The following is a 25,546-nucleotide window of genomic DNA, read 5'->3' on the forward strand; positions in this document are numbered from 1 at the left end:
AAAACAAAAAAAAAAAACAAAAAACAAAACTGTCCAATACAAAGGACATTCCATAAAAATTTTAAAAACTGCATCTGAAAAAACTGTTGCATCATGATGTTTTCAATATAGACACTTATTTAATAAAAAACAAAAAAAAGCTTGTACTTTGCTGACATTTCCTGGGTCTTAGGAGGTTAAAATAACTTACAAACAGCAACTACAAGAAGCACAAATGGACAAAAAAATGGAATAAATGGACTGATTACAGAACCCAGAATGATGGAAGGGCTGAATAATGTGAATGCAAGGTCATGTGGTGGACCCAAGCAAGGTTTGTTTGTTCACTTTTTGTTGTTTTTGCTAATTATGCGTTTATAAAATTTCAATCAAAACTTAAGTGAAAAAAAAAAAAATGTAGAGAGACTTTACGGACACCCTGTATTTTAGATTTCTTTTTGATGACTACTGGATTATGATGGACATTTTTCTGATCGCCAAGTATTAATTACAAACAGAACCAAACTTAAAAAAAGATTTTTTTATTAACAGTTTAGAAACACAACATTGTTTTCATCTTCCATTCCTGACTTGTTTTTTTTTTTCTTTAGTTCCCCCTGTCAAATGCTCTCGGGTGCTGCACATACACACACACACACACACTCACTCACACATAAAAGAAGCACACAGGTGACCCAAAGTCTTGATCCAAAAGACCGATATTACCACGGAAATGAATGGACCCAAAGAGCTGGGCGAGAATCTGCACCGAACGGAACGGCCCGTCGAGGTAAAAGAACAGTGACAACACTAACGCACGAACCTTTTCTATGACATTTAGCAGCTTATGAGGCTTTGAAAAACATGGAGTTCGTCTGCCGTCACGGAAACGTATTCAAGCACTTCAGAGGTTGTGTTGGCATCAGTAGAGGAAATTAACTCAGTCGTGTTGGTTTAATCTGGGTGAAAAAGCAGATGGATTTAGGATTGTTTTCAGATTCCTCTTTTCAGAAGTTGCACCACCAAGGCAGCCTGATTTTTTATTTTTTTTTTTTATATAGCAGATAAAACAATAAAAGAAAAAAAAAAATCAAAACACACAAGTGCTGGCGGCAACAGAACAAAGTTTTTGTGCAAGTACTGAGTGACTGAAACTTCATAGTCTGCACTTTTAAAGTTTTCTTGAACATATTTATCATTTATCTTTCTATAATTATCATTTACTCTCAGATGATTATTGATAACCCTGATTTTATGTAGTAAAGGAAAAAAAAAACAAAAAAAGCAGCAGCACTTCTGTAATTGTGCCACTGGACCCTTACAATAAACATTATTACTAAATTAATTATTTTTCCAATTAGAACAGTTAGTATTAGGAGTTTTAACTAACATGTGTGAGGATGTTTTTACTTTTTTTTGTCTGGTTTCAAGTTTGATTAAAAGCTGGCATGCATTGACTTTTAGTTTTAGGCCAATTATTTCAGGATTGAAGCTGATAAAAAAAAGGAAAAATAATAAAATAAAAAAATAATCAAACAAGTCGTGCTTCCGCTCGGCAGCCGTGAGGAGTCGATCCACATGCAGACGTCGAGACAAACACTAACCTCACGACACGTCACCGAGGCTGTTGATGCAGTGCAGCGGATAAAGCAGGAAAATAAAATAAAAAAAAACAAAATGTGAACTTGACCCATGTCCGACCGAGGGGCTTTCATCTTCTTTCTTTTCCGTGTGGTGAATTATACGAGTCCAGAATCCATGAAAGACAGAAGAAATTAAGTGTATGGGTGTGTTTGTGGTTCAAAATGATGAGTGGTCTCCAAGTGTTATCCAAAACAGCTTCCAGCAGTTCAACAAACGAGGGTATTAAAACAAAAAGTAAAGAAAAACCTGAAACAAAAAAAAAAAAACAAAAAAAAAAAGAAAAAGAAACGAACAAAACAGAGCGAGAGGGAGCTTGAACATTTATACACTGTCAATAAATATAGTGAAATCTTTTTGTTTTCCAGTTCCAGCTGTTATAATTCATCCTCTATGTGGTTGTTTTCAGGTTGGACCTTCTCTGTTGGTCCTGGAAGAAAAGACAAAATAAAAAAAACAGCTCAGTTTATTGGACACAGTGTCTGTCTGTTTCTGCCTAAAAGCTGGCTGACTGAATAAATAACACACTCATAAAGCGGCTAAAATGATAAAGTCTGTTCGTTGGGAGTGAATCGCTGACATTTGAAAAGGCCTTGGATGGAAATGGAACCTGCAGACCTGGTTTATTATCTACTGAACGCATTGAATTCATTGAAGACATATTTTTAGACCCTCCATCTGGTAGTTAAGAGAAAAGATAAGTCTTCCAATACACAACAAATTTCTGGCGACCCCAGACATTCAAAATGGAGACTTTTTTTCTAAAATTAATCTATTTTTGATCATGTAATAGTTTGCTATACTATGCTGCAAATAAACGTTAATTTTAGACAACATTTAGGCCATATAATGCATATTATTATGGATTATTATAGCTCGCACCTGAGAGTTCAGCACCTATTCAAGCATTAAATTACGTAAAACAAGAGACTCTGTTACTGCCTTTTAATCTCATTTTATCATTACAATATTAAATAAATACCCTCTACTTAACTGAGCATATTGTATAAATAGTAACGAGCATAGTCTGCCCACAGAGTTTATCATTTATGATTCTAACATTTTAACAGTTTAACATCAATATTCAATATGTTTAATAGATTTTGTAAAGATTTGTAATCAATTAAGTGTCAAGTTTCAAATAATACAACAATCATGACACCATAAAATGTCATTTTTCATAATTCTATTCATTCCAGTGAAATGTTATGAACACTGTGGACTATCCAAATAAAGTAGTATTAAAATAGCATCATACAGTTGCAGAAAAAACTATTAGACCATCAAAAGTAATCAAAAACAATGGTTATTCAATCCAGTACTAACTCCTGTGTGTATCATGTGACTAAAACAGACAGAAAAGAAAACATGGAATGTCTAAAGCACTGTTTTTGTCAGTACAATGACACAGATATTGACGGAAGAACTTAAGTGATTTTAGATATTATCAAGAAAACCATGGAAAATGGCTTGATATCATATCTTAAATTAAACTCTTATGAGCTAGTTTTGTTGCCATCATTATATTTGTCCAAACAAATGTACCTTTAGTTGTACCAGGCATTAAAATGAACAAGAAATTGAAGAAAACAAGGAGCGGTCCAATAATTTTTTCCACGACTGTATATCCAGAAGAATGTCTTAAAATTAAGAAACAAAGAAGAATTTAATTACACTGGAGAGAAGCTGATTTAAGAAACCAATTACAAGGATATTTGATCACATTTCATTTTATTATTGCATTTAGCATCAAAACTGAAGCCTGAACCTGCACCTGTGCATATTTATTACAATAGCTGCATGATTTCCGATATATTAATAAACATTTTTAAGTATAAATGATCACATTTGCAGTTAAACATTGTGTTTCATTGGGAAAATTTAACACAAGGATTAAAAAAAAAAAAAAAATCAGCACCAATCTGATACCCCAAATTACCCCAAAGAATAAATAAACTAAAAACACAGGAAGCATCAATGTGCACTTGTGTTAAGTGTCTAATGCTCCATGTTTCTGCATGAGGTCCATCTGGTAGCGGTTTCTGCCAGTTTAGTGTTGTATTGTGTTTCAGTCATTTACCACCACATGGCACTGGCTCGACTCTGGTCATAGCGATGCGACAACAAAGGATTGATATCTAAGGGATGCTGTTGTTCAATGTGAATATGTAGTGGAAGGGACGTTTTGTTTCAATAGCGGCAAAACCAAGGACTGATGAAACAAACTGGAGAGTCTGGGAAATACTACATGTGATGACGGGTTTTTTGATGACGCAGTGATGGTGAAGATAATGTCCGACAGCGTTTTCACCCAGTGTTAAGAGATTGTAATGGGTACAAAAAAAAAAAAAAAAAAAAAATAGGACCAATGGCCTTCTATCTCACTGGCATGTTCTCTGAAGAATCAATAACAACTTGAATTTTTGTCAAGTTCTGCTGCTATTTTACAGTCCAGGAGATCAGTCTCCCAATAGAAGTGAGTGGTGCTTTCACTGGAGGAGAACTCAACTAATTAAATTAAAGTCCATATATGACTTCCTATCAGTGCTCAATAGTAACTACATTGGTATCTGTAACCATTTCCATGTTATAAACAATCAAAATATGGCACATTAAAAGTAAAGGCAAATTATTTCAAAAATTCATCAAAAACTCTCAAAACTGTGAACAAACTTTGTAGACATTCTCACAAGGAATCAGACCTTTTTCTTCCCCAAGATGACCGCAGCAGCTTGGGCATTTGACCAAGGCTTCTGACTACTTCATTTATTTTAGCTGTAAATCCACTGTAAAGGCCGAGCTTGGCAATGCCAGGGATAGAGTTAGTTCCCAACTTTTGATATTTGTGCCGTCGGTCCTAATCCAGACATTTTCTGACATTGTGGGGTACGTTTGTTTGGTGTGTGTCATGACGAAGATCTCACTACAATCCATTTGGGAGGCAATTCACCAAATGAAAGAGCAAGTGTCTGTCGAAGTTAATGCCCATCTGAACCTGAAAATCGGGACTGTTCAGGCAGGCCTTATTTAATTTTAAATGAATCTGACCAGTAGTTTTGGAAAAGACTGCTGAAATCTACACATTGGTGACCTTAATTTTGACCCTTTAAGGTCATTCAAGGTCGAAGGTCATGGACCCAAATGAAAGTCCATATATGACTTCCTATCAGTGCTCAACAGTAACTATACTGGTACCTGTAACCATTTCCATGTTATAAACCATCAAAATATGGACCATTATAAGTAAAGACTAATTATTTCAAAAATGTATCAAAGATTCTCAAAATTGTGAATCAACTTTGTAGACATTCTCACAAGGAAGCTACATATAAAATTTGAAATGAATCTGACCAGTACTTTTGGAAAAGACTGCTGAAATCTACACATTGGTGACCTTAATTTTGACCCTTAAAGGTCATTCAAGGTCAAAGGTCATGGACCCAAATGTAAGTCCATGTATGACTTCCTATCAGTGCTCAATAGTAACCATATTGATATCTGTAACCATTTCCATGGTATAAGCCATTAAATATGGCTAATTTTAAGTATTGGCATATTATTAAAAAAAAAAAAAAAAAAAAATCAAAAATCTAAATTTCTCAACACTGAACAGACTTTGTGGACATTGCCCCCAGGAAGCTACATGAAAATGAATCAAATCAAATGACATGAATCCGACCAGTAGTTTTGTCAGAGAAGATGTTTAAAGAAATTGCAAACGAAGACGATGACAATGACACCGGACACAGCGCCTTCGCAATGACTCATGACATATCGGCTATTGAATGAAAAAAACAAACAGGTGCAGACCACAGCATTAGACTGAAGCATGTATGGTCCAGTTGAGCCGGTACCATGTGGTGGAAGAGCACTTTTAGTGTCCACTGTGACCCACTACAGTTCTCCATCATCATCATCAGAGTGTGGTATGGCAGACCGACCTGTAGTTGTCGTTTCCTCTGTGGGCTGTGATTGGCTATCTGAGTCTTTTTGTGCGGTCTTCTCCTCGGTGGGCGGGGCGTCGCCTGGCTTCACATCCTCCGCGGTTTCTATATTTCAACGAAAAAAAGATGATCCATCAGAAGAGATTTTAAACCAGGGGTGTCAAACATAAGGCCTGTGGGTCAAAACCGGCCCAGGGTCGAGGGTGTCACACTCATTTTAGTTCAGGGGCCGCATACGAACCAATTCAATCTCCGGTGGGTCGGACCGGTAAAGTAATATCATACAAACCTATAAATAATGACTATTCCACATTTTTCTGTTTTAATGTGAACAAATTGAAATTTCTTCAGAAAAATAAGTGCAATTTTAACAACATTATTTCTGTTATTAAATGTTTTGCGTCTTTGTTGTGAGTTGTAATGAACATGTATAAAAGCTAAGATGAGACATAATGTTCTAAAGAAATTTCAGGTTGTACATGCTCAGGTTATTCACATTTTTTTGTGAAAGGATAGTTTGCAAATTAATATTATAAACAGGGTTCCTACAGGTTTCTATGAGTCAAATTTAAGACTTTTTAAGACTACTTAGAACACAATTTAATACCCATAACACAGCCGATTTCACACCCAAACTGGCAAAACTTTGTGACTTATTGTGTGTGTTTGTGTAGAGTGTGAGGATCTGCTTCACTAAACCTGCTTGATTGTGGAAGTCCATACTGTTTATAGTTTATGGCAAAATAACTTAAGACCTACCATAGCAAATTTAATACCTTTTTTTAAAGGTATTAAATGTAGATTTGTAAATTCAAGGTTTAAGGTTTTTTTAGACCCCCCCGGGAACCCTGTAAAGTAATTCTATCCTTTTTTTGTACTAAAACAAAAATTTGGAGTTGTCATTATTTATAGATTTTTATTCGATTATTTTACTGGTTCAGCCCACTTGAGATCAAATTGGACTGTATGAGGCCCCTGAACTAAAATGAGCATGGCTTCCCTGTTTAAAGCCATCTCACTGCATCAAAGAAGCTTTTAGTTTTTCACACATTTGGCTTGTTGTGTTTCCACTTACCACTCTTCTTGTCTGTACTCTCTTCTGTAGGAGGGATGACTTTCTCCTCTGCTGTGCTGTTGGCTTTGCTGCTTTTATCGGTGCTGGTGCTGTTCTTGGCTTTGGCCTTGGTTTTTGGTTTGGCAAACTTGGCCTTGCTGAGCAGGTAGTTGACTTCCCGGTCCAGCAGAGCCAGCTTGGACTCGATATCTTTGGACAGAAGGACCGGTCGCTCTTTTGGAGAGCGTTTCTCCTGCTCTGCTACGGTTTCATTCTTCCACGTCTGAAAGTGACAAATGCACGGCAATGTGGGGTCATTTTCATGTATGAATATTAAAGTTGACAAAACTGCCAATCTGACTTCTGCTTGTCTGAGGATGGAAAAGACAGTTTACATGACCATAAAAATCTGATAAATGGAAGTAATCAGATAACTGTAATAATCAGACCACATGCCAAACCCTGGTTTTAAGTCCATTTTCACATTTCTTTCAGGGTACGTACATAGTGATGTTAGACTCTAACTTCATATAACTATCTGCTGCTCATGTTTGACTTTGATTTTTTTTTACCCATAAAGACCCCGTGCTACTTTTGTGGCAGTTCTAAATTAGTTTCTCTTCTATATTTAACTTTTCTTAAGTGATTTATCACCATTAATTGCAATATCACCCCCAGCATTTTGTGTTTTTTTCAGTGAAACTCAGGTATTTTCTTAAATTTAATTCCCTGATCATGTGGATGTTCATAAAAGCTCAGATTAAAGTTGAGGGTTAATACATCAGAAACAGAAAAAACTGAGAAAAAAAAGTGACTTTTTCAGAGAACAACTGAACAACAACAACTGAATGTAAAAACAAGCATCTACAACCACTGTGATTAATTAAACTCCATGGATTTTACTGGCGAATCAATGTTGCAGAAGATGGTGGTGTTTCCACGGTAACTACGGAGTCTCTGAACGTCCAAATGGGTCATATCTGATGACCATGAAAAGACGACAAACTGCATTTTACACCAATTTTTTGCATGGATTGACTGGATTAGTGGATCAACAGGTATTAAACATTTTAGATCAGTAGATACTTTTGGTTGCTGGTAGCTGTTTGGGTCTTTATGGGTTAGGCAGACATAAACAGATATAAAAGAATAACAGAGGTCACATTAACAGCTGTACATGCATTAAGAGATCAGGTTATTGGGGAGAAATGTAGGTGTAATCTAATAAAGCAAACCAGATTATACTGTTTATGTGATCACTTGAATAATCTGATAACTCCAGAAATAAGATAAGGACCTGAGTTTTACTATGTTTGTAAACAAATCAACAAATCAATGTTCTGTATCTATAATAATAATAATGGATTGGATTTATATAGGGCCTTTCTAGACACCCAAAGCGCTTTACATTATTGACCCATTATTCATTCGCTCCCACATTCTCCCTCTGGTGGTAAACTATATCTGTAGCCACAGCTGCCCTGGGGCAGACTGACAGAATATATATATATACATCAACATATATTTTTAATAGACTGGATCCCTGTACACATCCACTCACTGTATAAAACTCTAATTTGCACTCTGTACATGTAACAATCCACTGTAAATCTCAACCCACTGTTGTCCTTGTCTCTGGTCGAATGTTTGTTTATATTAGGTCTAGGTTTATGACTGTTTGGGTTCACGCTGAAATTGTACATCATAAGCAAAGATAAACTGAAGCCAAATTCCTTGTATGTGTTCAAATGCTTGGCCAATAAAGCTGATTCTGATTCTGATCCACCTACCGTTGTCTCATTGATAACTTTCTCCAACATATTCAGCTCAACTTCAGTGAAGATCTGGTCATCCTCCGGAATCAGTTTTGCGCTCCTTGGAAAGTACAACAAGCAGGTTCATATTTACTTGTACCCTTAGATGTGGTTTCCAGTTAAGGAAAGGCATCCATCATAACACACATTTTCTAACAGACAGCAGACCAATATGACGCAATAAGATACCAATAAGAGTGCTTGGATTAAAAGAAAAAAACGGTGTAAATTGGGGAAAAGAAAATTAAACACACAACAATATCCTCACCTCAAGAAGAAGCTGGAGGTGTTGAGCATGCTTTCCAGGGAGGCCAAGCGGTCGGGCCACTTGCGTCTTTCCTCTACCCTAAAAAACATGTCCTTACACAGGCTCTTCAGTTCTGACAGCTTCCCTCTCAGCTCCTTGGTGGTGGCTGTGTATCCGTCCTCATCCATCCACGCAGACGCTTCACTTAGTTTAGCAGAGATCTGTTCCTTCTCCTCCTCCGACACCACCAGCTGGTAATCCTCCTGGTACAATTTGTCCTGGAGACAGAACGGCAGGCTTGATTAATATGATTTCCTTTGCTATTTTGTACATTTTTACACATGCAATTTCTCCTAAAACCTAAATACTCAAACTGTGTGAGGTGAAAATGATAAAGAAATTAAATGGTAACAAAAAAAAAAGGATTATGTGAAATGAAAAGGAAAATGTACAAGTCCATCATATAGGCTTTCTTCATGTTTAAGATGAATGCTAATCTGGTTGTACTAGCAAATTCAGTTTCCTTCTATTAAAAAACAGTAGTTCATAGACTTAAAAAACCTCTTCCCGTACCTGCGTCTCAAAGATAAAAGCTTCTAGACTGTTCAGTGTCTTTTCTCTTTCATGTTTGGCCAAGTCTCTGTCTGTCAAATCCTGCAGCCTGGAGGTAAAAAGAAAGAAAAAAAAGATAAAACTCACATTTCAATACAACATATGTGAATACAACAGAATAAGATGAGTGCAAATATGAAAACTCCAGCTTTACTTCTTCTTAGAGGAAGCGAGATCATCTGTGGTGGGGTTGAGGATATCGTTGATGACCAGCTCCACTGTGATTTCATCGGATATCTTGCTTTTTTTCTGAGGCTTTGCCTTTGACTCTGCTTCCTTTTCTGCTTCAGCGTTGGCAGATTTCTCAGCATCTTTTTCATCCTTCAGTGATAAATGAAGGTGATGGGAGATTATTTTCAGAACTTAGACTTTATTTGACATGCCATATTTTACATCGAAAATGAAATTTTGACGCAGTTGGCTCAGCAGGCAGTAGCAATAAATTTAAATAGGCACTATATGTACACACAGGATAATATATACAAGATAGAATAAAAGAATGATGTTAAATCCAGTTTCTACATAACATCACACGTTTTTCAGTTTCTACCTTGGCATCGGTCTTGCTTCCTGCATCCTCTGTCTTCTCTTGGCTTTTCTCTGCTCCTTCGCTCTTCTCTGAACCATCCTGCTTCTCCTTATCAGCTTCGTCTTTCTGGGCCTCGCCTTTACCGTCTTGATCCTTGTCGTCTTTTCCAGATTCTGGAGGTACTTCCTCCTCATCCTTAAAGACAACCCACCGAGGAAAGCGTTAGCTATGATCTGTACTCAATATAAGCTCATTAAACCTTACTTGGATTAAACCGTGACATTTAGAAATTGAGCCTTTTTTTTTGTTTTTCTTCACATTTTTCTTCATTAAATAGGCTCTGGATGTACGAAGATTTTTTTTCTTTCTCCAGGGCAAATGTTACCTGGACAGGTTCAGTCACGTTGGGAGCAGGTTCTGAGGATCCTCCTCCAAACAAGGTGGAAATTGTGTTTCCCAGTTCTAAAATATAAAGTGTGACTTTGAATGAACAAGTAGCTACACAGTTTATGTCAAGCATTAGATAATAAAACAACCCTAAAAATACAGCATGAGCAGTTCATATCCATCTTTGTACAATTGGCATTATTATTCATACATAAACATGATGCACATATCGTTACCCTCATAGCATAACTGCTTAAGTCATATTTTTGGCCAAATTGTGAAATCAGCATAACTTTACTCTCCTGCTTCATTTAACGCAAATATTACAAGTTACTGCCTAAAATCGTGACTTAGGCAATTATGCTAAGAGGCTAACGATGTTCTTTTATAGTCAGTGTTGCTTTCATGTTGCAAATATCAGTATATCTCTATCCCTTTTAAATAAGCATCCAAATGTGCATTGAAAACTACATGTAATTTTCATAGGTAATTCCTGTACCAAGTAAACTGAACTTACATATTCAGCTCTCATGTGTTTGACTGTTCTGCTTGCTGGATTTTGTACACTAGTTCTACTTCTTGGTACACTTTGCTCACTAAAACAAGCTCTTAATTAAATAGGAAATGACCATTTGTACAAACAGAAGCTACTAAAAGCCATCTCTGTATACATTTAACATTGCTGCTTTCACGTCTAAAACAAAGGCTAAAAAAAAAAAAAAACTACAAGATTAAACTTTGTTTACGTTTAAGGAAAAGCCAAACTTACTGAATGTTTCATGTTGCTATATCAATTCAATTTTTACATTAATAAGACTAAGAATGAACTGCGAAAGTCTAAACATCTGGAAAACTGATGCAAAAAATAACCAGTCTTTCATTTTTAAGTGCACTCAAAATAAACTCCATTTTAAAATGAATAATGTAAATAAATTAATAAACATAAACATCCGCAATATAATACTCCTAAATAAGGTGTAAAACCTACTCGTTAATGTCGACTCCTCTTCCTTTTCCTCCACAATGGTTTCAAAGACAGACTCCACCTGTAGAACAAAACAAGTCATTAAAGAAACTGAATCATCCAGTTTTAAGGAAATGACTGAAAATATAAAATGCTTTGATGTTAAGTTTTTCACCAGTCAATTTTTCCAGATGTGTGCAAATAAATAATCATCTGAATGGCTTCATTTTGTAATCACATCTTGTGCATTTGGATGTAGTTCAAGTTATTATGTGATTAGCTGCAAATAAATCCTAACATGTTTGTTTTCGACCTTTAATAATCTGCTTTGAAGTTAAGCACATTTTCCCAAGAGTCAAATGTTTTCGGGTTTGATCTCCGATAAGCTTCACAAAAGCACATGGCATGACAAATCTGCACCGATGTGTTTGTAATTAACAGGGTTCAACAACCAACGCCTCTGTATTTTTATGCTAAAAGGTGCAACTTTAAACAAAGTCCTGTTCAAAGATTCTTCCAGTATTAAAGTACAAATCAATCTTTGTGGGAAATTACACATTTAAGGTGTTAGAATGATGTGTCAAAGTCTTCAAACACATCAGTAACTGAATGTTCAAGCACTGACAACAACTGACCCGATCCAGCAGTAGAACGCCACTTTCATCCATGTTGAAATGGGCTTTGATTCCCTTTGACTCAGCATCTGAATGCTTTTGGAAGCTGCTGCCCACTCCCGACAGTTTGACTGTGGTCAGGTTCAGAGAGCCAAACATGCTGCAAAACACAGCCACAAGTCAAACAGGAAACCAGGGATTAGGGTCAAATATGTTCAGATCATCGGTAGAGAAAGTTAAAGAGTTCATTTAAACATTTGTGAAGCCTTAATGCAGCAAAAACAATAGAAGCAATGGCAGGGAATAAAACCTGACGCCTTCAGCTTGTTCACAGAGCAAGCAGATAAGAACAAATACACCCACGTCAGGACTGAACTGATCTAGATTCTGAGCAGAGACACTTTTTTTTTGACAAGCTCCAGGAAGTAAAAGGTGCTGAGGCAAGCAGGAACCCAACCTGAGGTCCTCCTGTTTCAGGAAGCTGAGGTCGCCGTAGTTCACATCAAAAGCGAAGTCGTCATTGTAGCGGTTGAATGTGATGACTTTGCGTTGGGGATAGGGTGCCATCCTCTGGAAAAGGATACGTTTGTTGTGTTTCAGGGATTTGACGCCATCCTCCTCTGTCTCCCGAGTAAACTCCACCTGAAAATGGAGAAGAGGGTCACGTTAGTGTGAACATTCGAGTATCCAACTTCAATTCCAGTGTCTTTGCATCACTCAACAAATGAAGTAAAAGTATAGAAAGAATATCTGTGTAAAATTGAGGCTAGAATAAAAAGTCATAAGTGTAAAAAGTTCCTAAGGGCTTGACTGTGTGTGTGTGTGTGTATATATATACACATATATATATATATATATATATATATATATATATATATATATATATACATACATACACATATATATATTATATATATATATATATATATATATATATATATATTTAGACACATTATTCTGTGGGTATTTTCAGTGTAATACAGGGTCAATGCTTGAAGAATAGCCATTTATTATTAACTGAAAATACCCACGGAAAAATCTGTCTTTGGTCGATTGGAATGAGCTTCAAAAATCACTGAAACTGGATAACTTTATTTAAATTTCTGCATTTAAGAACAGTATTATGGACATTTTAACAGACATACGCTACTGTTTATATGTCTTTTATGTTTGTTTTATTTTTAGTTTCAGCACCTTTTTAATCACCTTGTATTTTCTGTTGCATCATTTGTCTTTTTTTATGGTTATGCATGCATGTTCTGTGATCCCCTCCCCCTCAAGAGGGTTTGCCATTTTATTATGACTTACCTGGTTAAATAAAAGGTAAAATAAATAAGTAAGTATTTTCTGTTGATCTTCTGACTGAAAACCCCTCTCCAGCTCTGGTTTCCCTAAACTATTTAAATATAAATTGTTCAAACTGTCAGTATTTTTCATGGCTTTAAAAACTACTCCTGTCTTGTACATAGTAATTCTTCTCAATCTGTTAAATCTGTTCTTTTTCATTACCATATGTGAGCCACAGAGGGTTAAACTGAACAAACTGAGGCAGGTGCAGGAGCTGCTCTGACCTGAATGGGGAAGACAGCTGCGTCTCGGACCAGGAAAGGCTTCACTCTGAAGGCCTTGCTGAGCGCGGCGGCCTGGTACACGGCGCCCATGGCCGCTGCCTCATCTGCGTTGATGTTCTTTCCCAGCTCCTCTCTGCAGGCGAAAGTACACACCAATCACAGGGCACTATTCACAAACGCTCTTTTCAAATGTGGGTGGTGGATGACACTATTTACATTTCTTTGAAAGTGAAACTTATTCAAATCAGGACAATGTCTTTGTGGTTAACACTTACTTGCCCACAGCTTTCAGCAGCACTTCCTGAACCTTGGGGACACGGGTGGAGCCACCTACTAAAATCACCTGCTCAATTTCATCCTGTTGACCGAAATAAGAGTTTAGATAACCAAACTGATGCTTGACATACATTTAGGATATGTGTCAAACTCAAGGCCCATGGGCAAAATTATAATCTGGCCCACATATCAATTTAAGTTCTCAAAACATTGTGGCCTGCTTAGTTATAGCTGTTATTTACAAAGTGATGCCAAAGCACACGGAGAGACAGGCCTCCATTGTAGCTGTGAGCCAGCCAAAACCAAAAGGCACAAAAAAAGGGAAAGATGATCCTGAAGGCGGACAGTTTTAGGGGAGGTGGGAGGCTCAGTGCTTGTATAATGAGTGTAAACAGAAGCCTGTGGGTCTTATTTGCCATAAGACAATCAATGTTTTCAAAAGAATAGAATTTGCATTGATATTTTAAAGAGTTCAAACAAAGGAATAATGAACTCGCATCAAAGAAAAGATGTCATATGACTGGAAATAGGACAATCTATGTGGCTAAAAAGAAATCAAACACTGTTACATCTGTGAATAAGGCAATTTCTATGATTTTATACACACAGTTTTTATCAAAAGCCACAAATTTGTCACATAGAATTATGATGAAGACAAGAATTAAAGATTCATCATTTTGGTTTTAGATTAAAGTGTATTTTGTGTTTATTGTTTGTTTTACAAAATGTTTCCTACAACCGGTGCTTGTCATATTCAGACCTGTGAAGCAGTTGTGACTTCAAAGCAGGGGTCTCAAACATGTGACCCGGGGGCAAAAACCGGCCCGCCAAAATGTCCAATCTGGCCCACGGGATGAATTTGTAAAGTGCAAAAAGTACTCTGAAAATTTTGACAATCTAGGGTGTGAAACTCATTATAGTTTAGGTTCCACTTTCAGACCAATACGATCTAAAGTAAAATAATAACATAACCTATAAATAGTGATAACTCCATTTTTCCAGGTTCTGGGTTCAGCTGGACTAGTTTTGCTCTTTTGAAGCAAAACTAGTCCAGTGGAACCTCAAAGAACTACCAAGAACAATGACCTGGGCAAATGAGAAATTGAATGAGAAATTGTTCTTATTTTAGTTCCAAACTCCACATTTTTACCAATATTCTGCCTGTTACCAAATGTTTGTGTAACACTGTATATCATGCACATGTATAAATGATAAGTTGAGGCATAATATTGTTAAAACTGCACTTATTTTTCTTACAAAATTTCATTTTTTTCAAGTTATTCACATGTTTTTTGTGAAAGGACAGTTTGAAAATGTAAATATTTTCATAATTTAAAGATTTTATTGCACTAAAACAAAGAAAAAGTAATTATAGTTGTGTATGATGCTATTACTTCACTGGTCCGGCCCATTTGAGATCCAATTTGGCTGAATGCGGCCCCTGGAAGAAGTGAGTTTGATACCCCTGCTTTAAAGTATGGTTGCTAATGCACAAAAATGTAATAAATAGTTTCTTTTAATGTTTTGCTGGCCAATCAACTTTTTTGTTGATTTCTCTGCGGACTATTTTGTATGCCAGAAGCCTTGAGCAACACACTCAAAGAGATGTAATTACGTTGATTAAATAAAACCATGTTGATAAATCTGTTTGTGAACATACCAGTTGCATCTCTGCAGCGCTGAGGGCATCCTGCACCGAAATGGGAACTCTCTCAAACAGATCAGCGCACAGTGCTTCAAACTCACTCCTGGTCACTTTCGATTTAAAGTCAATGTCATCCATCAAACCTTCCACCTGAAAAGAAGAATAGAAATAAATTTCCCTTTACCCATAATGGCCAAAACATTCGTCACCATCCAAAAGCATCTACTGATCTAACATGTTTAATACCCGTTGATCCACTAATCATATTAATACATGAAAATAAATGGTGTAAAATGCAGTTTGTCATCTTTTCATCATCTGGTCATCAGATATGACCCATTCAGACGTTCAGAGGCTCCGTAGTGAACGTCAAAACACAGTCATCTACCACAACACTGATTCACCAGTAAAACCAATGGAGTTTAATAAATGACAAAGGATGGAGTAGCTTGTTTTTACCTTCAGTTATTGATATCGTTGCCAAAAAAGCCACTTTTTCTACGGTTTTCTCATTTTTTTCATATAATAACCCTCAATTTTCTACATAATCAGTAAATTCAATACAAGAAAATCCCTAATTGTCACTGAAAAATCCAAATTACAGATGATAATATTATAATAAATGTTGCTAAATCACTTAAAAAAGGTGAAACAGAAAAATTCATTTGGGAACTGCCACAAAAGAAGCACTGAGTATTTATGGGTTAAAATGGTGACTTTACTATAAAAGCTGACAATACTGAATGGTAAAGATTTATATATATATATATATATACTTATATATTTATATATTTATTCATTTATTTATTTATTTTTTTAAATCTAGACAGGGACAATGCATATATACATTAACCTTAAACAGGAGAGATGTAGTGTGCCAGGTTGTAGCACTTGTGCTAATTTCCACCTGTAGTCCCTAAGCAGGCTGATGTTATCATTAAAAAAGCAGACATTAATAATCATCCAAAACATCCAACCATTCACGCTTATTTGCCCCACTGCAGTCCGTCACACACACTCTAAGCATGTTTACATGACATTACATTGTGGCTACAGGTTTGGTTATTGGTAATTGATTAAAAAATAAAAATAAAAACTTAATAATAAAAAATATATGTTGAGTTAACAGAGACAATCCCAATACATAAAAGACATGACAAACTGAGTCTGAAACTGAAGCACTGTGGTTCTGTTTATCTTTCAAATGATCATTGTGGTTGGTTTCAGATGCTGCAGCTCTTTCATAATCCATAGTTTCAATTATTGTTTGTTCAGTATTAATTTTAATTTGTAATTTAAATTAAATTTAATTTAATTTAATTTGTAAATCCAAGCTGGACTGACTGTACATATCCTGACCAAGGAAAATAAAATTCTCACTTTGTGCAGTAATCTACACCTGGCTTTTCTGCCTCCGTCCACAATAATATACATTATATAGCCTAAACGTCCTCTAAAATTAATGTTTATTTGCAACATAGTACAGCAAACTATTACATGATCAAAAACAAATTAATTTTAGCAAAAAAAAAAAAAAAAAAAAAAAAAGCCTCCGTTTCGAATGTCTGGAGTTGGCAGAAATTTGTGATGTTAAAATGGGGACATGAGCCACTGGGTTAGAGAGTAGCTGTTTTTTGTCAAACAGAAGGAAAAAAGTTGACAGTATAAACCTAATAGGACTAATATCAAATGGTTTTTGTTTCTGACAGTAGATCGCCCAATAAGACGACAAATAGCCTACATGTTGCAGTTGTCGGACCAACCTGGGCCATGAATTCCACGTTTGCACTCAGCACCGTCTTGAGTCTCTGAGCCTCTTTGAGGAGCTTGGCCATGGCTCGGTAGTTCTCCCTCACATCCTTCTTACTCTTCTGCTGGTCATTGAACAGTTTAGCCAAATGGTCCCGCAGCCTCAGGTCCATCTCGAATCCCCCCAGGCCTCGGTCAAAACTACAGCCAGAAGAAGAGAATTATTTTATTAAAGCTACATAACACTGAATTAGTATAAAGTTTCCACAATATTTCAACAGAAACATTTAATATTTAATTAGTATTTGAAAAAAAGGTATCATAAATAAAATTCAGTTATGTTTTAGAGTTGTTTTTCCTAATAATACATACTATAAAGGGAGAAAAAGTGAACAGATTATCTGTACATTACATACAATCACCCATCTCTACTAAAATGTCATTTAAGTGGTGTTGTGAGTTTTAAATCAGCACAAAAAAAAAATCCAAATCACAATTTTTTTTATATTTAAAGAAGCTTCAGGACAAACAAAAACCTCCCACACTTCTTTGCTGTGTAGGCTGGCTGAGTTTTTAGGTAGCTCCTGGTTTTTACACAAAAAAGAAATCCATACAAGTGGAGAAAAAATAAGGCTTTTTTTTTATTAAACTGTGACAATTAACTCATAATCATGTAAGCAGGTGGAAACTGTGGAAAGACAATGCTACAATTACTTGACCTTATCTGACAACAATGGATGTTTTTCAAACACGATATTGACATTTACTCATATGAGCTAAATATTTGAACTGTTCATGGTAACTGTTGTCTCATCAGTAAAACACATCTGTTCTTCTTCTGCTTTACAATAGTAACATATTTCTCTACTCTTAAGCCTTTGAAAAAATAAGAGATTAAAAATAAAGTTGCTGATCCACACTGAGATACTGTGAGAACTATAGTTTGTGTTCAGCACAGCCGTGATGAAACTGCTCTGTTAACTCATCGAGGTCAGTGATCCACCTGCCAGCGACCCTGTAAGTTCTACTTCTGACTTCACTCAGTGAGCAACTCTGGAGCTGCAGATCAATACCTCTGTATGCGTGAACAGGCTGCTCCCTTCCTGTTTTTATGAGCTTCTGACAGTTTGAGGAAGGCGAAAAAAAGACAATCTGCAAATGCTTCCTGGAGGGTTATGAGTAAGATCGTTGTACTCTTGTTGTTCGGTGACTCCGGTGCTCCTCCACAGCTCTGTTTCAGAAAACAGGTGGAGTTTTTGGTTTCACAAAGTGAGATCCAGCTTGGACTCAGTAACTACGGAAACTACACTCAGTCAACAGCTAACCTGGCTAATGGCAGGTTTCTTCAACCATCTCTGAGTTCATCTCCATCTCCTGTTCTCTTTGACATCTGTGCATATTCATTAGAATAATAATAATGGATTAGATTTCTACAGCACTTTTAAAGGCACCCAAAGCACTTTACATTATTGATCCATTATTCATTCGCTCTTGTATTCTCACTCTGGTGGTGGTGAACTACGTTTGTAGCCACAGCTGCCCTGGGGAAGACTGACGGAGGCGTGGCTGCCAATTTGCGCCAAACGGCCCTACCGAACATTCATACGCATTCATAAACTAGTGCGAGTGACACTGGAAGCAAGGTGGGTGAAGTGTCTTGCCCAAGGACACAACGGCACATGACTATGACAGAGCAGGATTTGAACCACCAACCCTTCAGTTATTGGCCACCCCGGAGTAGTGGTTCTTAACCTGGGGTGCCCAGAGATCTCAGGGGGCCACATGGCTTTGTTTGCATTGAGGCTGCAAGTTGTGAAAATTCTACTTGTGAAAAAAAGAAAAAAAATACTTATACACCCAATAAGAAAATAAAAGCAAATCAAAAAAATATGCAACCTGCATTTAAAAATGGCCATTTAGTAGCCACACCCTCTTGACTACTGAAACTTTGTGACCCCCACAGCCAGAGCAAGAGTCTCGTCAGGTCAGACAGATAATTCATCTGAGTTTTTTTTTCCTTTTATTAGTGTATCATATGTATAAAACACCATGTTTGAAAAATGCAGATGACTCAGTATTAAAAAAGAAAGTTGAGAGTTACCTTAACTTTGGTTTTAGTGAAGGACAGGGCAGTTTTGACTGGGGGGCGCTGGCTTGTCTTGGACACAAGTGCGTGGGGGGGGGCTCCAGGGAAAAAAAGGTTAGGAACCACTACATCAGAGTTTACAAGGAAGAGATGACACTGACTTCTACAGTCTATTTGTTTTATTTACCTTTACTGTTGTGATGCACTTCAACTTCACATTTACTCTCAGGTCAGAATCAAATCTATGCAAATCAATGCCTCTTCATTGCTTTTTAAGTCATGTAACAATAGGACTTTGTGTACATTAAACAGAATCTATATTAAGATAAAGTAATAGAGATATTCTAGATATACAATTTACTCAACATTCATCTGTCAAAATGTGCAGATTTGCACTGAAGGAAATTTCTGTAGTTAAATCACACTAATGTGAATATTAATGGACATGTATGCAGATTAAAAGACGATGCTTAAATCTCCTCTGCATGATGTTGATTTAAGTGTAAAATAGCTCAATCTTCTATTTTTTTTTTTTTATTATTATTATTATTCCAAATGTGGATTTAACTATAAATCATTAAAATCATGTCACCTCCTATCAGTAGTTTGATGGTTGGATTTTGGTCCTTTGTGTTTTTTTTGTTCTTGTCAGGATAGGTATTGCTAAATAAATATCGCCTCCACATGTTTCACATAATAAAATCCACGGTAAAAGATCAACACTGAGCCCGTTTACATGCATACTAATACTCTGATCATTATCTGATTTCTGGAGTTATCAGATTATTCAAGTGATCATGTCAGCAGTATAATCTGAGATGCTTTATTGGATAACAGCAGTAATCTGATCATGAGAAATTAGATTAATACACCTGGATTTCTCCCCAGTACTCCGATGACTACATGAATGTATACCTGTTAATCTGAGTTATTCTGTTCTTCTACATCTGCTCATATGTTGAAAAAAAAAAAGAAATCATAGAAAAAAGAAGTGATGTAGTCAAATGTGAGCAGAAGATTATGACAGGAAGTTTGAGTTGGAAAACCATAAAAAAGAAATCCAATAGTGGACTGAAATTTCTAAACCAGGGTTTTTCGATTATTGCACTTCTGAAGTGCATGTAAATGCGTCAGATCTGATTATTATAATTATCTGATTACTCCCAGTTATCAGCTTTTGTGGTCAGCAAGACTTTTTTTTTTTACCATATTCAGACTCTAAATGTCTTGTAATTGTTGTATTTCAACAAATACACACATGACTTTATCTATTTTTAACTCTAATGAATAATCCGTTACCATGATGAAACCTTTCCCTTTGTCTTATCTGCATACATAAATCAGTTTAGGTCTCTTCATATAAGTGTGCAACCATGCATCTGCTGCATGTTTTTATTTTGTAATGCTGATAGTGGGGTGTCTCTACATTCAGTTATAAATCTTTTCTGATAGAGGTCTTTTCAGCGTGGTTGCACTCACCCAACACCTCGGATCTGCAGCTGGGGCTGAGTGCCAGACTCCTTGGTTTTAACAGTCTGATAGGTGACGATTGTTGCCGTGGTGCTTCCAGAGCCCATATCATAAAACATAATATTCTGAAAGACATCAGTTTACTTGTTTTCAGAGGCCTCATCACTATTTAAATTAAATAGGTGTTAAATACATGAACATGTTTGTCTCCTGACCTTAGGAGTACTATCAATATCCTTCCTCCTGAAGACCCCGTAGTTCAAGGCCACAGCTGTGTTGTCGTTGATGAGCTGTAGGACCTTTAGACCCGCCATCTGCGCTGCCTGCAGGACTGCCCTGCGCTCTGCCTGGTTGAAAAAGGCCGGGACGGTGATCACAACATCTTTGATTGGTTGTTCTGTAAATTTGTAAAGACAGGAGACAAAAAAAATTATAGACTTGACAAATTTGGACATTTCACACATCTCAGCTTCAATACTGACAAGCAAACTAACCTGCAAAGTCCTGAGCCAGTCCACGAGAGTAATTGAGCATCATCCCAAGGAGTTCCTCAGGCGTGTACTGCAGGTCTCTGACAGAAAAATAAGTACAGCCTAAATTGTATGCAACAGCTGTTCTTCAGGATCAGTGACGCTATTGGAAAAACACACTGTGGCAAAAATTATTACAGTGCGGTTGTACGGGTCAGGATGGCCACATACAGTAGATTATTGTGTAGAACCTAAAGGAAACCAGTCTACGAGCAGTGGAATCACATGTTTAACATTTTATAGAGCGCTTCACACTAAAAAAGATGTATTTCTCTTCTAACTGAATTGTAAATGTAGAAACAGGACAAATAGAGACTTACTCTGAGTTTTTAAAGTACACGGTTCCTCTAACTGGGTCTTCCTGCAGCTGGTGCTCTGGGAACCATTTCTCATAGAGCGCCACCTGGGGGTTGTTGAACTTTTTACCCAGGAGGCACTGGAGGTATCTGTACACAGTTTTTGGGTTCTTGACAGACTGAAAAATATGCAATATGTGTCCGTCAACAGCACGCAACAACAACAACAGTGACACATTTATTCAGAGGTTAGCTAAACGTGCAACAATTACGAAAAGTACAATTCTATGTATGATGGAATTAAATGTCATACCACTCCTAATGCACTGTCGCCAAAAAGTCTTTCGTTTTCCTTCAGACACACAACTGCGGGGGTTTTCCTCCTCGACTCCCTTAAGAAAAACACAGCAGACACAGTAATATTAAATTCTGACATTTCAGTTTGTGCTGTATTAATTTACTTCACTCCTGGAAGTTTTCAGTTTCCTTTGGAAGTGTAGATAATTACAGTAAGAAAAAGAATCCAGTCATACTTCTTCACCCAACATCCCAGCTTGGTGTTAATACTCACTGCACCAAGACAATCAGTATTATGCAGCAGAAAGCATGTTTAGACTCACTTGTTAAGAACAATCTCCATGGGCACACCAGGTTTCACTATTGCCATTTTCATCCACTCACTGCCCAAATCCACAGACATGACAGCTACAGAAGCTGCAAAGATAACTGAGTGTTATTTAAAGGTAGCAAATCACACAAGAAACATTATAGATCTGTATTATGGAATATGATTCACTTCCAAAAAGATATATTTGTACTGCATCTTAACTGTCAGGCAACAACATTTACAAATGAACCCAATTTGTAAATAATGTCAGTATAGCTGTATCTGTATGCGTTTATTGATTTTATTACCTGTGTGAGAAGGCAACAATGCCAAAACAAGGCAGAAAAGAGCAGATACAGCCAGTTTCTTCCCCCCCATGTTGACCTGGAAAGAGAAGGTAGCACACTTATGAAACAGAACACATTTTACAAACCTATAATCATCTTCCTTTTAGTTGGTAGAAGTGTCCTTTATCACTTACATCCATCAATTAACACCTCTGATCCCTTATCTCATTTCGTCTCCTTCCACCTGCCCACTGTATGCCCATCTTTCTACCAAAAATACCTGCCTCTTTTAGCTTTTGCACCCACGTTAGATTTTTTTTTTTTTTTTTTTTTTTGTGACATTTCCTTTAACTCATACGCAAAACAATTCTGTAGAACTACCCTCCTTCAATTACACAATATAGCTAGTCAAATTTAGTGACATCTTTTCTTAAAATGACCCTGAAAACATAGCCCAGGTTCTTGGTATTTCAAGGCTAGACTTTTGCTGTTTGTTATCAAGATGTCCCAGTAAGTCACAAATCTTCAGCTAATACAAAATGGAATACTGCAATGAACGCATGGTCAGGAACCAGCAGGAGAGATGGTATCCCTCCCATATTAGCTTCTCTTTATTGGGTCCCTGTAAAGTCCACAATAAAATATCAAAGATATAAAAATCTGGTGTATATGGTTTATAGGCTGGAGAATCTTTGTACAACCGTATTTTTTCCATTCATAATGGTATGTTAATACACATTTTACCTTTATCGAAAACACTTCCATCTCATACAATGCCTGGTATAATTACAACAGAAACGTTTGTTCTCAGCGTAGGGGTACTTATTTTTTACTACAGTGTTCAAGTGGAATAGAACACAGAGCCTTTAGCCATCTCAGGTTGGATTTGGGAGTTGGCCAGAATCAAATCTTTCCTTTTTGATGAGGCTTACAGTTAAAGGTGGCTAAGGTGAATCTGAACTATTCCCTAAATCTCTCGCTCCATAGTGCAGTGTTTCTGATGTGTGGTTACAGACCCAACCTGCCCTCCAGATGGCCACCCACTCTTAACTGTGTTTTGTCTGATTTCTTCCATTAAAGGAAGTTTTTCCGTCCCATGGTTCAGTGCTTGGTCACAGACTAGTTTTGAATTTTCTCTCTATGACAACAAAAGGCCTTGTCCTTGATAAACCTTAATGCCTTTTTTTTATGATTCTGCACTGTACAAATAAAATTAAATATCCCTCACAGGACATTCTCCAGTGAGTATAAGTGGGAGTCTTTGCATCATGTCCACTTTTTGTTTATTGTTGCATCTCTTGCTTTTTTTCCCCCCCTTCTCCATTCACCCTAAACCAGCAGAGGCTGATGACTAACAACCCTAAACTTTTGTTGGGTTTCTCTCTTGGCTTTACCTGGTAAAAGTCCCTGAGACGACTCTTGTTATGATTTGATGTTGAATAAAGAAACTGATTTTCCCTGGAGGACAGAAAACTTCTGCACATGTACAAACAGGAATGGTTGCATCATGTGCACTATTCTAATGAATGTTCTCCCATGTTTACGACGCTTCATTAGTGATACTGGGATTAACTTTAAGAGGCATCTTTACTCCACTGGCTGTGTCATGTCCTGTACTTAAGAACATGTACAGCATGTAACAATCCTGATCCCACCCACATAGGTGTACACAGTTTCCAAACACGTGGCATTAATATCATTGTGAGGCTTTGATAAGGAAGGTTGCACTAGTAAGGCTTTGATATCTAAATTTAACTAGTATCTGTTCTCTTCTAGGACAGCATTCTGTTAATTTTCGAAGCATTTCTTATCCAGGGTTTCCGATGGGAATGTGTGCATCAAATGGCACAATAATATGTTTGTTTTAATGTGGAAACAACAGGCAATCTGCACAGAAACTTCGAGTAAGCCACCGGTGAGGCAGTGACGCATGACTGCACAAATGTATGCACAAATCGACCGTATTTATTAACAAAAGACTGACCTTTCAGCTTCAGGAAACCTTTCATACTAACTGGCTAGTCATAGGCAAAGTTGCTGATGGGTATGCTTTACAGCGAACTTGGATAGTAAGGCTATTTCAACGCTATTCCTTATCTATTTACTTCAAATATCACAGAACATTGTGAAGTCTAGACATTTCAGATTAAAAGGCTGATTTAATGCAGGTAAAAGGCAGAGGTGTACCATAAGTTGACAGCTAGTGTTAGCTAGCTCCCTGCCATCAACAAGAAAGCATGAATGACACACTGTGCTGTGAACTTACCTTTCCTCAGCCGGCACAAATACAACCGTGAAGAGTATACCAACAGCCTGTGCAACCCCGGGCTTCTTTTCAGATCACTTCTATTCCTTTACACTGGATTGATAGTGTCTTTGTTGTCACGCTTGGTAGTTTTTTTTAGTTCCTCTTATAACCGGCTTGTTCGCAGCAGTCGGGCCCGGAACGCGGCGTCACCTCATTGGATCCACTGAAGCCGCTGCTGGGAGTAAAACTAACGTCAAGCTAACCGTGGTGAAATGCGGCTTTTCCGGTTAGAGTTTAACAGCAAAGCAGACGACTCAAAATAAAGAAACGTAGCAAAACACTGAATGCATACATTCAATAATACACCGGCTAACTTACAGCTAAAAGTAACCTGCCGACTGAGACGTAAGCTAGCAATCAGTTAAGCTAGCTAATTGTACTTTCCAGTTTTGGTGAATGTTTTACTTTTATGACAAATATTTTACCCCAAAAACTCTATTAAATGCCACAAATTTTTAATGATGAATGATAATGGTGTTTCTAATCTTTATGGCTTCTGAAAAAAGTGTATTTAGCGCGTAGCTAAATTAGGCAACTACATGTAGCTCATTACCTTTGTTAGCTAGCTATTAGCATCTTCACCAAATACTTTTTTTCTATCGAAATTTCATTCCTGTATCAATTGCACAAATCTTTCAGTTTCTTACCAAAATGATTAGCCTTAGAGAGGTGTTTCATTTTATATATAGCTCTCAGACACATGTTTCAAACTCCAACACTGCTAACTCCTGCTCTTAACTGTTAGCTACATTTCGATTTATTTAAGTACTATGTTTACTTTAATACTTTACCTAAATTTATGGCGTAAAGATCCAGATCTTTATTCCAACTTAATACTCCTTACGCTTTTTCACTCAAAACTTTACTATATTTATATTTTTCCTTCAACAAAATGTACCATTCCACCACCTGATAGCTTACAATACAAAATCAAAT

At 36.9% G+C, this 25,546-nt stretch overlaps 1 protein-coding gene across 2 annotated transcripts; it reads right to left on the minus strand.

Moving 5' to 3' along the window:
• Nucleotides 1-578: 578 nt before the first annotated feature.
• Nucleotides 579-24,775, minus strand: hyou1 (hypoxia up-regulated 1). 2 transcript variants are annotated; one of them, XR_003937329.1, is made up of 24 exons: nt 22,324-22,393; nt 22,029-22,122; nt 21,722-21,800; nt 21,433-21,587; nt 21,077-21,153; nt 20,798-20,979; nt 20,592-20,707; nt 17,041-17,227; nt 15,293-15,427; nt 13,632-13,714; nt 13,357-13,489; nt 12,243-12,427; nt 11,807-11,945; nt 11,196-11,253; nt 10,206-10,282; nt 9,842-10,015; nt 9,446-9,612; nt 9,253-9,340; nt 8,701-8,957; nt 8,409-8,493; nt 6,640-6,901; nt 5,562-5,669; nt 1,916-2,050; nt 579-1,885 (listed from the first exon to the last, which is right to left on the minus strand). XR_003937329.1 is itself a non-coding variant. In XM_030154526.1 (24 exons), the coding sequence occupies exons 2-24, from the start codon at nt 22,391-22,393 to the stop codon at nt 1,998-2,000; spliced, it is 2,964 nt and encodes a 987-aa protein (XP_030010386.1). In that variant the 5' UTR covers nt 22,394-22,399; nt 24,569-24,775; the 3' UTR covers nt 579-1,997. The 2 variants fall into 2 exon arrangements, 1 of the variants encoding a protein (XP_030010386.1); XM_030154526.1 differs by adding an exon at nt 24,569-24,775 and having other exon boundaries at nt 579-2,050; nt 22,324-22,399.
• Between the last annotated feature and the right edge of the window lie 771 nt (nt 24,776-25,546).

The sequence above is a fragment of the Sphaeramia orbicularis genome, chromosome 14 (assembly GCF_902148855.1).
Source record: "Sphaeramia orbicularis chromosome 14, fSphaOr1.1, whole genome shotgun sequence".
NCBI lineage: Eukaryota > Metazoa > Chordata > Actinopteri > Kurtiformes > Apogonidae > Sphaeramia > Sphaeramia orbicularis.